Here is a 13,141-nt window from a genome sequence, read left to right on the forward strand (position 1 = left end):
AAAATTTCGAATTAATTATATGATACTATTGGGTAATTAAAGAAAAAGCGATTTTTTATATAATTTTTACTCATTGTTTTGATTTTTTCGTTTTTTTTTCTTTTTTTGTAATTTATCTTCATCACATTTTACAATCTGTTCATGTATTTCATCATTTTGTTTATTTTTATTTTTCTTTTTCTTCTTTATTGGTTCACTTTTAACTGAATCTTCAGTTACTTCTTGATATTTCTTCTTTTTTGCCTTTTTTACTTTAGTTTCTTGTAAAGTATCAGACTGCAGTTCATTATTTATTTCTAAATCTGCATTAATACTATGTTCTTCTGTTACCTCCGTTTGTTCTTTTTTCTTTGACTTTTTCTTTTTTTTTACTAATTCTTCATTATTATCTATAATTGTATCTGACAAGGTAGTTTCGACATTATCTTTATTTTTCATATTATAAAATGAAAATCCTTGGGATGCGGAACTATTAGTGGTTTCATTTTCTGTTTCAGTATCGTTAGAAAAACCTTTGAAACTATAATCAGCCACATGTTCATTTCTGGATTCATATTTAGAGTTGAGCAATTTGCTTTTTGATTTTAAGTTGGCTAATTTAGTTTTAAAATAATCATCCATGTTACCCTTCTCCGTAAATACTTGTTCACTAGTTTTTACATCATCCTGCACAAGATTTTCTTCTTCTTTCTCTTTCAAACTTTTTTTACCAAATATATTAGCCAAATCTTTTTCACTGTACCGTGACATGTCCTTGCCGCGTGTAAATTTGTGGTAGTGGATACGAGCCTTACTTTTCTTTGATTTGTCTTCTAATGAAACTCCACTATGTAATGTCTCGGCATTACTTTCAGCTGAAAGCAAATACAAAATGTAATAGCCATCATGATATGATTGTGGTTATTATAGAAATAGATTTAAAACAAATGATCGGATAGTAGAAATAGAGATCCATTTAAATTAATAATTAAGGAAGGCCTTATGTATTTGACAATTTCCATGGGAAGCTGACAGGTATATTTTCCTCTGTGCTTTACTGTTAATAATAATTATATCTGTAATACATACATATATCTATAAATAATGAAATCTAATATATGTACACGTGTTGAGTAAAAAAATAATGTGAGATGTAAAGTTCAAGGAAAAAAATATTTAATAAACATCAAGAACTAATTCATAGTAAAAGAACGCTTACCATTTGATAGATTCGCAAGCAGGGCATTAAAGTCATCCTCATGTTTCGTCCATTGGTCATTCTTATCTTCAAAACCCAATCCTCGTTCATCGTTTTTATATTTAGCTACGACATGATCAACCATTCCATTTTCTTTCGCACCTAACCCTTTGCCCGCACTCCAACCCATTTTTTCCAACATTTTCTGCCCGAACTTGTTAGTATCATTGCTCCAAGCATTGTTTTTAGCACGAAGGTTTATCACTTTCTGTTTACGGCGAGGTGCCGCTAACATCGACATGTTTATATAAATAAGTTACAGTAGTTTATATTCACTTATTTCATTTTCACGTGTTACACTTGTCAAAATGGACGGTGTTTGAGCGAGCACGACTCAAGTCGCCACAGATAAAGTCAAAACGTGAACAACGTTTGGATTCATATTACATACGTCATCGCAACTCGAGTTAAATCCGAAGTTCGAGCGATTGACGGCGAATACGTCGATATATACGCTCGATTCGATTGGCTGAAATCGGCTTTTTTAAATTACGTTCCATTTCACTAGCTGTTAGTAATTTCATATGCTAGAAATTGAACTGCATTTAATACAAGTTTTATATAATTTTTATTTTATATTATAACTAAGGGTAAGGTATAAATAAATTTATAAGTTACTCTGTAAGGGAACGACTTATTTGAATAATGTAAATAGCTCTTTTATTTTATTATAAAATGTTTTTTTGCCTTAGGTGTTGAATATATTATTATAAATAATAACAACTGCTATTAATATTTTTGTAATGATTAACCATATTCTTATCCACATTATCAAGTATTGCCTTCATTATTTATTAATTAGTCATCATGAAGTAAGACCTAAAACTATGTTTTTTGGTCAAATCATTTATAAAAGGTGATTTCAAAACCGCGATTATGGTTAGGATCCACGTGTTCTAATAATTGTGCTATTGTGGTTAATTGTTACTCGATACTGGGATATCTGGTCGATGAGAAATGTCAAACAAGCACGACTGGTTACGCCCACCTAAAGTATTTAATAACAATGACAAAACATGAATAAATTTAGTACACCTATAATTTTTTTTGTTCCCATCTCAAGCTATGCTTTTCATAAGATGATTTACTTAAAATAAATTTGGATAATCTTTTCATTTTGAACAGGTACTTAAATGATTAATATATTTATCATTTAAAATATATTTGTAGCTAGTTTTCTGTTATTCTAATATTGTAGATATATTCCACAAATATCCAACAAAATACTTGATGTTTCGAAAGTAATTTCAAGTTTAGCCCAGTTTGATAAGTATCACATTATAATTTATCAAAAATAATAAAAAACTTATTTTAATAAATAGTTCTTTTACCGGTCAGGAAAAAATGGTAGATTAAATATGAGAAAAACATCTATAAGAAAAACATGCAATTTTTTTATTTTTAATTCTTATGGTTTAATTTAATACATAATACTGTTTGACTCTTCTATCTCACGATACGATATAATAAAAATATCTTGACGACTCAAAAACCCAATTTAATCACTCTTTTATGTGTGGCTGTGTGTAAACCTGTTAATTGTCAATTTAAAAAAGCAGAATGTGTTACTTATGTCACGAATTCAAATATTTATATTTCGTTTTCGTGTACATACTTTAGTACTACGTTTAGTTATTATTCTGCGTTGAAATTATTCTTGTTTTATTCGAGTCGACCGGTTTGCGGAAAGTAAAAGTTGGAAGTAAATTTTCGGTGCATTAATATTATGCAAGGATGAATAGTATTTAATATGCATAGCTTTCCGTTCGTTAAATCTATTATTTCAATGGAAAATAATCCATAACTTCTGTAGATTAACCAAAGAACAATTAATTACCGAATATTATTCATAAAAAAAACATGCTTACAAAGATACTATATGTAATAATATAATTTTTCATCGACTCAGATCTAATAAAGAAGGATATCACATTAATTCTGTTTATGTATAAATACGTATGATTGAGTGTATGTTTATTCTCAGTAGATCTTAGACGCAACATCTGATAAATGAGGTTACGTTAGATTTTTAAAGCTTTTTGTAGTGTTTAAGATAAGTTGTGTTAATTCTGTTTTACACAACCATTGTCTTTAGTCGATAAAAAATATCATCTTATAACACTGCAAATCTTGAGGTCCAGTGTTCAATTTCGAATGAGGCCAAAATTATATTGAAGTTTTCATCCAAGAAATTTTCAGAGATGACCTAGAGTCCCAAAGATGGAAGTGTTACATACATTCGCGCGACTCACAAAGCATTTCAAGCCGTTGATGATTTTTGATCTTTATCCATTTGTGTCGCATTGCCGTCCCCGCAGTGCCGAGAGTGCGAGAATAGAAAATGCACCTGTGTTTATTTTTTAGCACAACTTTATGTAGATACTATTCATCTGTTAAAATTGGCTGGATTGGCTAAAATTATTATTATAACAGTATCTCTTGAAACTTTACAGATTTTAGCTATTTGCTATCCTTTTTTAGTTCCACAAATAAGAAAGAGACAGCAGTACTTATAGTCCTGTCAAGTAAGTTTGGTGTAGTAATACAGAATCCGCAACAAATATATCTAATAAAAATATGCAAGGACACGATCCTAACCGTCTCAGGATATAGATCTGGGTAAGGACCACTGAATTTCAGTGTTTATTTGTGTTTATAATTAATCTCGTTCCAATTTCTAAATCAGAAGGTTTAGAAATCTTATGCCCTGTGGGGCATTTACGGGCTATTACTCCTATGCATTAATAATGATTTGGAATTTGGTTAAATGTGTCAGTTTGTATGTATATTCGCGGTTGTTTCAAAATCGTTAGGTATTTTTTATTTAGTTTATGTATATTCCTTAAAAAAACAATTGTTAAACGTTAGCGGAAAATTGTATATCTTAAAAACTAACATTGCGTGCGATTTCTTAATCTTGCTTAATCCTTAAAGTTAAAAAAATATATTAATCTCAAACAAAATCCGGGACACTATATCTCTGAATACTTATTAATGCGATATTATAAATGCGAAAGTTACGATTCATCGCCCTAACTAAAAAACCTACACGATATGTAATTTCAAAATTTCAGAGGTACCTAACACCAGTCCACACACGGGTGGAGCCGCGGACAGAAACAAGTATGCTATAATATAACACTAGCTAATGAATAACAGGTCGTTATATATGTATTAGACGTTAGTTTCCATTGACAGCTACCGTAAGACCGGTCGTTAAGAAAGCTTGCCTTTCCGAGAAAACCGCTGCTTCTACTTGTAACTTGTAAACATAATATAGTATGGTTTAAAGGCCTTCAAATATTACGCACCTCAATTGAAATTGTTTTCCTAACTTAACTATTATATATGTAGTAATATTATAAATACGAAACTAACTCTGTCTGTTGTTCTTTAACGGCCAAACCACTGAATTGAATTTGATGAAATTTTGTATGAAACGAGCTTGAGAATTTAAGGGCATATGCTATTTTATACCTAACACTAGACGACCAACCTCTGTAACACGAGCAAAGACGTGGACGAAATATAATAATAATATTTTTAAATGAATGGTGTGATAGTGAATAACTAATACATAAAAAATACATTTGTATTTAATTTAAGCCAAGTTAGTATTAAAATAATTGTATTTTAAAAATCGATACTACGATAGAAAGTATATCGATGAACTTGCCATATATATGCCAACGTGCCGTGATATATGCCAGCCTGTCAATCTTGAAAACTTTCAACTAATGAAAGCCGTTGAAACTTGTTTATAATTAACATAATCACGCTCTTTCTAGTTCACTCAATTTCTTATTATGTAATGAATGTATTTACAATCAGTGTCTCCCGTCTTATTTCAAGAAATAAATATTTATTACTTATGTATTAAAAGTTATATGAATATTACTACTGCTTACGAATAATATTCTATGGTATTATAAAATTACATTTATCTCGGACATACATACATATATTTATATACGATTAAGTTTTTTACTTTAAGATTAATATATATTTATATATAATACAAAACTATTAAATTTAACTACTTATTTATATTATACTACTTTAATTTAACTTCCAAAATTCCGATAACAGTTTCGTCGGGGTACAAAACGCCATTTTTTCGCAAATCCATAGTGAATACCATAGATTAAAAAAGCTCTCGACCAATGTCATCGCGTCAATTTGCTATCAAATGTTGTTTATTTGGCTTTATTTCTGTTATAGTTGGAATACAGGACATATGGTTCTGATATAGATCTAACATTATTAATAAAATGTCTAGATTAACATCGTATCTTATGATTGAATGGGATTTATTTAGAATGCTTGCCTTATTACTTAACATTCAAGAAACAAAGAAAAAAATAGTTTCATCTTAGTTAGCGTTTATTTTCGCAAGTCAGACTTTATATAATAACCGGAATAGAATCTGATACAGTAACTATTTTAAAATAAAGTCTTGACTGAAGTGGCAAGTGTGCACTCGTAGTTATTTTTGCCATTTGCAGCCACAGGCAGTCTAGGTAACAGAAGTGACCTATATTAGCAATTTATAGAGAACTCTATTTTGAACATGTCGCTACGCCCTACCAGTTAAACACATAGATTACCATGTCTAGATATTTTATGATAAATGATCTGTGCACGCAATTTCTCTCGTATCTTATTCAATTTTGTGATATAGTTATATGAGCCTAATGGAATGAATATATTATTTTTAAACATTAAAATAAATACTATTTTACGCCCGAGTCTTCGCTCAGATTTAAGGGGTTGGTTGTCAGGTATTAGACACAAAAAGTAGCCTATGTCCTTTCTAGGAGTTCAATGTTTGGTCGTTAAAGAGAAACAAATAGAGATAATATAATATAGTATACTAGTATCAATTATTCATGAAAGTCACAAGCTACACTCAAATCGTTTTTCATTTGAACAACTTCGTTTTTTGCGTGATGCGTGAAAATATAGATCGATTTCGAAGAAATGTTCTCATTTTATAACTACAGCGAGGTTTTTTTGCTGAAGCCTGAAGTTTATTACGGATTCCTCGTTTCGTATAGATTGGAAACTATTATAAATCATTATTATTATATCTCCATTTTTATAAATATTACGTAAGTTTATAAAAAAATGATGTAGAAATATTTGTAAATGATGTAGATGTTATTATTACTATTACGAAATATTTTAATTATGAATTAAATTTTTGCTCTTTATTTGTATTCAGTGAATCTTCATTATTTAACGACTCTTGGAGTCCTGTCGCCTCGAGAATAGCTGGCTCATTTCCGCCGAAATGATCGAAACTCTCGATTCAGTGATATTAAATTGAAGCTTGCCAACTTACATGCTAATAGAATTGATTATTTGTAAAATTAAAGAACAACAAAGCAAGTTGACCTTTACTGAATGACTTTCCGGATCAAATTTATATACGTGGGAACGCGAATGAGTCATTCGGATAGATCCGCGGTTGCGAACAAGAGACCCTACCTGGAATACCTTAAACTTAATAAACTCATACTGACGAGATAGTTTAAATTTCATAAATGGAATTATAAAAAATAACAGTCCACAATTAGCGAAGTTAACGGTGTATCTCAGAGGCTGAAGCCCGAGGCCGAAGAAAAGAAAAATAAAGTAAGAAGACTAAATTATTGGCGGTCCGACCGCTTTGCCGACGACAGCTGCGAATTGGCGCGAAACTGGTTATGGCGGGAGCAGTGACGTCACCTGACGTGTGCCTTCTCCGATTTTGAACATGCTGCGTGCAAAAAATGCTACCTTTTTCACCTCGACCATCTATTTGATTTTACGGCTCTTTATTGCGTTACATCTTTGTATTGTCATTACCGACAGGTGATTTTGGAAGGTACTCGTTAGTTAGGTGATAAGAAAGGTGTAAAATAAGTAGGGAATCTAAATTCAAATGTCTGCGGCCTGCGCTACACGTTCTTAGTTTCAAGATTTTTAATTTATAATTTTTTTAAAGTAAAATTTTAATATCTTTTATTTTCGTATTTTTAATTGATTTTGACATACAACCATTCCTTATTTATTTATCGATATGATTATTACTTCTTGACATAATGTTAAAAATGATTCAATAACTTATTTGCTTGGGTCATCCAGGTATCGATAGTTTTTTGAATGAATAGTGAGTTTTATATGATATTATGATAATTTATATGAATACAATCTAACAGATAAAGTAATAAACTCATTTTTATTTATAACATTTTTTTAAATTGATAAATTAAACTGATTTGAAATATTAAATAATCCATTCGATGGGTTCTAATTCCGGCAAGTTTTCATATGCTTGGTTTGTTTATAATTATTTCGTGCTTGACGTATAAACCCTTGAGGAGACCTGCATATTGAATGAAATGTTGCCAGATGTGTCCAATTTATACTGGAGCCACAAAACCTCCAAAATCTCCTATAAGCTGCACTTACGATTTTGTTTTTAATAATAACATTTAATATAAATGTACAAAATAAAAACATTTCATAATTCATTATTAAAGTTAAATATTAACGAAACAATGTTATTTAATTGTCAAATAAGAGTAACTACTGAGTTGCTTGCCGGGTCTTTTAAAACTTACATTCCGAACCTGTGGTAGCTTTACATTTATAGTTTTGAAAAATATCGATGTCAACGACGTCAAAAGTATGAGGCTACTTGAATAAAGTATATTTTGATTTTGACAGATTTTTAGTTTTAGTTGCCTCACGTTTTACTATATGATTCTAAAAAGTATGAAATACGACTATATATTCCGTCTCTTTCTTTCGAACCTGATATGACCATAAAATATCTAGGAGAACATATTTCTTATCTTTATTCATACAGTGTATTATTTTTACCACTTTTGTTATATAGACTAGAACTTGTTGCACAAACGAAAGATTCTTTTCATCTTGTCAGTATCGCGTGTCTTATCAGTGGAAGTTAAAAGGGTGTTATTACAATAACAGACGACTATTACGTTATAATTACAGTCATTGTTTTTATAATGTGAGAACAATTCGTTGACTTAAATCTTGATAATGTCGATATTCATCGCTACTTTTCATAAAGGGGCGGGGGAGCAGTAATAGGCTTTATTACCAAACTTCTACTAACTAAATTCATAAACAAATCTTTCATAGATTTGTTTATTTGAATATACTTCAAATAGTTAACAGTATTATAAATAGTTTTTTTTTTAAATTTATTGTGTATGTTGGCGGACGTGCAAATGGGCCACCTGATGGTGAGTGGTCACCAACGTCCATAGACAATGACGCTGTATGAAATATTAACCATTCCTTACATCACCAATGCGCCACCAACCTTGGGAACTAAGATGTTATGTATCTTGAGGGAGCCTGTAACTGCAAGCTCAATCACCCTTCAAGCCGGAACACAACAATATTTAGTACTGCTGTTTGGCGGTAGAATATCTGATGAGTGGGTGGTACCTACCCATAAGGGTTTACAAAGCCTTACCACCAAGTAAATATTATAGTATCGTCTCGATTTTAAACTTTGCATGTATGTAATTTAGTTGATAATACAATAATTACCAACGTGCTAATCTTGCGGTTCCGGGAAGATAAACCAAATAAGCCCCTCGAGTTGGGCTCATTTGGTTTTAACGGGTCCAATACAATAAACAGGTGCTCTATTGGTTTACTTGAAATAAAAATTATTCTTTTAGAATCCACTTTGTTTGAAATATTTAACATAAAAAGTTTAACTTATGTACATTTTTTTCATTTAAATCAATTTAGTTTTGTTTAAAATTTAACATAGTTTTTAGGTTTCGAGCTTTTTAGCCTTTGTTCTTGTCATTGTACACCCAACATAATGGTAACCAATATTCAGGTATTTATGATATCACCTCAGTAATATATGATTTTATATTAAAGTAAGTACTTCTTAATTGTATAAGGTTATCTTTTGTTCTCGTGAAATAAACTTATACACCCTTTATAGGATATTTAAATACCAAAACGATATAAAAAAAGTTGAGTTTTATTCAATTCACAACGTACGTATAAGTGATTGCTTCGAATCTCAAACACCTATAAAATACGTAAATACCTATTTTTCTTATAATGACATTAAAAGTGTAAATATGCCTATAATTTATGAATGTATTAGGCCGTAAAAAGTAACAAATAATTGGGGAGTCATTGCACTTATTCATAGGCAGGTATGCAACGGCAAACGTGTTTTGCCTCATCGATACCTACGGCTTACCTGAGAGTCACTCCGGACATGGTTCAAATTATTCACAACTAATCCGTTGTCTGCCATTGGATCCATTGCTGTATTAACATTATTCACTCACTGACCAATCTATATCACCACACATCTCAGTCATACACTTCAGAAATTAACGAGAGACTACCAGAAAAACAAAACTTAACACAAAATAATGTAATCGCACCAACACAACCCGCTCCGCACAAAGAAGAGCGTCGTTGAATCACAAACGAACAGTCCCCCGTTGCAATTTACTGTACGTTATTTGTATCATTGTTATTATTAAATAAAAGTTTTAAAGGCTGCGTTTTACAGCAGCACGTCCGTCCGATCCTAACTAAGGACGCCAGGCAGCGAAAAGTTAACCGTGCGTGATTTCTCGGGACTTTCAAAACCAAATGGTCATATACGCTATCAATCTTTGCATACCAGAGTTGTGCGATGAGACAGGAGTTCTCGAGAGAAGTACGTCCGCGACGAGAGTGAAAGAGACGGCATTCGAGCAGGTACTCCGCCCCGAAGTAGGCGAACAGTATCTACAGGTTTTGCTCCCACTACGAGGCACGGCACGGACTCGGAGAGGCTCGAAGCTTGAAAGTTAAGTTGTAGTTGAAAAACATAATAGCTCTGCACACTCGTCACTAGACAAGCCACTTTTTACATCGGACCATCTCTAAAGCTGCCTCGCTTTCCTCCTTCCAATATTTATAGAACATCCTTCTACCCCAAGACGATAATTACCATTATTTTTATGATTTATAAATTGTAAGCTTGTTACTTAATTAAATTATTTGGTTATGGTATTGTAGATGACCGTTTATCAGCGTTTGATCAACGAGAAACGATTGACCCAATCGATAAATCGAACCGGTCTAATGCATCTCTGGTGAAGGCCGAAAGGCACGGTCCCTCGTGGAGACTAATGTCTCGTCATAAATGAAAAAACATTACTTTAATTTCGAACTTTAAATCGGTGTAATAAGGTCTGAAATTAATATTCTAGTCAAGAGATTTTAAGGGACTATCCTTATCCCATTTTAAAAGCTGTTCTACTAGTGAAACGCACACAGTTTTATTACCAAGCTAATGTATATTATGCTAGGGATTCTTACCTGAGATCTATGATTTTTTTAAATTATATTCTATTCAAAATAAAAATACATTACTTATTAGTCTACTAAATAAACTAGAATTACTCATTTTAAAACAGAGTACGTTATTGGTTTCCCATATCTTCTAATTTATATTTCATGTATTAAAATATTAAATTGTTAAATAGTACTAAATTTTTTGTATTGAACATATAATTAAATAAAAAAGTCCCTGATATAATTGACTTTAAATGGGATTTATTTTACTGGCAATACTAAGTATATACTGCATAAACTTCAAGCTCGTACGTTAGTTGAAAATGCAAGTGAAAGTTCTTACACAATCCTGTCTCGTATACGCTTACGGCGATAAGTCAAAGCCGCGTTAAGATAAATTTTCCGGTTACTCTCTTTTAATTTCGTTGTTTTTTTTTTTCTAAAACATGTTTTTAAGCTTAATGATAATAGTATTGACTCTCCAAACTGCTTTTATGCGACTAAAATAGTTGCTTTTACATTTAATACAACGGATGTGAGAATCCGAGATGATCTAGTAACACAGGAGATTGCGATTCAAATCAGAACATGGACCACTGATGAAAAATGATTTGCTTAATATGTGTTTACAATTCATCTCGTGTTCGGCGGTGAAGAAAAAAATTTGAAGGAAAATTACATGTCCGTATGCACCAACCCGCATCAGAAATGTCTTTGCAGAATGTTACTTTTATGATATTATGTCAAATTAATTTTATTTATAATAACTAATGTTATTTTTAAACAGCGTGTAATGAAGCTACATAAGCCCGAATTAATCTTGCAATATCTCTTACAAGAGAGAAATAGGGACTGGTCGTCAAGACTGTTCAGATCAAAGTATAATATATAAGTAAAATACTACATCACATATAACATATATCATTATTTTATACTAAATGTATGTATGTATATTCTAAAGGTGTTCAGAAGCGTTGATTGCGAAAACATTTTACGCAATTATCCTTTCAATAGAGTCTTATTTTTTAGAATACCATATTTCCATTTTTGTGTATTTGAATTTCATATATTTTTAAACTTAGATTCAGCTAAACTTTTTGGAAAATAACACTTGACAAATTATTAAAAAAAATAATTAAACGTTTGAAAATGTCACCGGTTAAAAATATCAAAATAATAAAATGACATGGGCCGACAAGAACTTATAATGATAGTTACAGCATCAGCGCTCATATCTTGTATTGCTACAGTTTTTGAAAAGACCCGTGGAGGTGGTAGGCCGTAATGGTAACTTCATTTAAAATTATTGCATAGTTATCTTGATTTTTTTATTTTTCTGGCGTGTACATACATTAGTTGAGCACAAAATATTCAAACATACTTATATTTGACAATGTCAAAAGTGATTTGAAACTGCCTATTAGATGTTTACCAATTTATTATTTATTCAAAGTTTTATATTATCAATCTATTAATAGTCCAAAAACATTATAAAACTATTTATAATGTCATATCATTTTCAGATTCAACACTAAAAATATGTTCGTATATATTTTAACAAATACAAGTACCTGAGGATTTGATTTTTTTTTAAATTAAAATCGTTATGCTAAAAAGATTTAACGGAATCAAACCAACTCACTTGTGGCATTTAACGCCTCGTAAGGATTTCCTTGCTGTGATAAATGATCGGAAGAATTATGAGCAGAGGGATAAGAAAGGTATACTCCAAATGGCAGCTATCGTGTTTGGATCAGTTTTAGCTGGTTTATATTCTTACGGATACTTTACACCGGAGAAGACTTTGATGACAATTATAAAAAATCCTTGCGAATCAGATGCTTCTAAATCTACAGGCGCGTTACCACCTTGTCCGAGAGACTGAGTCAGAAATAATCCAAATCTTAGCGTTGATTAATTTTTAATTAAAATTATATTTTTGTATAAAACTTATTACACTTTGAAAAAAAGTTTGTTTAATATTTTATACATTAATTGTTTTTATATAAACATATTTTTTTACACAGTATTTTATTTTATATTTTTATTTATTTTAATTAACTAAGTACAACTCTTTAAGTACCTTACTGCAGATTAAATTCTTTTTTTCTGTTATGGTGAAGACTTGGAGCTAATTCCACCACGTAGAATACACGTGACGGATTATTTTGTAGATGCAAATATCCTCACGATAGTTTTCTCCGCCGCAAATTATGCGATAAATTAAAATAGTTTGACAGATTTGAATTGGTCATCTAAGCTCCTAACGATTTTGAAATTAATTAATTTAAAACTAAATATAGTAAAACGAAAAATTTATGTTATTTTAGTTAAGTTAAAGATTCTCTCTCATAATTCAGAAATACATTACATCTTTATTATCAGTTACATTAGCTAGTCATATTATTAATGTTTTAATTTTATTGAATACTTTTTTTTTATTATAATCACAACACAAACTATTTATTTTATAGTGTCAAAAATATATTATCTGTTAAATGACACGAACACATGACAATTATAATAATAAAAAAAAAAACTAAGCTCGAGCCATAAACC

The 13,141-nt window shown here is 30.8% G+C and overlaps 2 protein-coding genes across 15 annotated transcripts in view; both read right to left on the bottom strand.

Annotated features, from left to right (window-relative positions):
- Positions 1-13,141, bottom strand: part of LOC113403750 (tight junction protein ZO-3-like) — a 109,531-nt gene that overhangs the window by 31,274 nt on the left and 65,116 nt on the right. The window contains exon 1 of one of the 14 annotated variants that reach the window (XM_064218104.1): positions 9,489-9,886. The exons of the other annotated variants lie outside the window; for them this stretch is intronic. Coding sequence (XP_064074174.1) covers positions 9,489-9,554 — 66 coding nt within the window. The 5' untranslated portion in view covers positions 9,555-9,886. Of the gene's footprint in view, positions 1-9,488; positions 9,887-13,141 lie in introns of those variants that run through there. 14 annotated transcript variants of the gene reach the window in all.
- Positions 52-1,592, bottom strand: LOC113403841 (PIN2/TERF1-interacting telomerase inhibitor 1). The gene is made up of 2 exons (XM_026644456.2): positions 1,199-1,592; positions 52-854 (listed from the first exon to the last, which is right to left on the bottom strand). The coding sequence occupies exons 1-2, from the start codon at positions 1,476-1,478 to the stop codon at positions 67-69; spliced, it is 1,068 nt and encodes a 355-aa protein (XP_026500241.2). The 5' UTR covers positions 1,479-1,592; the 3' UTR covers positions 52-66.

Source organism: Vanessa tameamea, chromosome 20 (genome assembly GCF_037043105.1).
Source record: "Vanessa tameamea isolate UH-Manoa-2023 chromosome 20, ilVanTame1 primary haplotype, whole genome shotgun sequence".
Classification (NCBI taxonomy): Eukaryota; Metazoa; Arthropoda; class Insecta; order Lepidoptera; family Nymphalidae; genus Vanessa; species Vanessa tameamea.

Excerpts from the sequence above, each read along its gene's own strand:
- LOC113403841 (XM_026644456.2), bottom strand. The coding sequence starts at position 1,478 with ATGTCGATGTTAGCGGCACCTCGCCGTAAACAGAAAGTGATAAACCTT. Across the intron at positions 855-1,198 it reads GCTTGCGAATCTATCAAATG|CTGAAAGTAATGCCGAGACA; the intron begins GTAAGCGTTCTT and ends ATTTGCTTTCAG.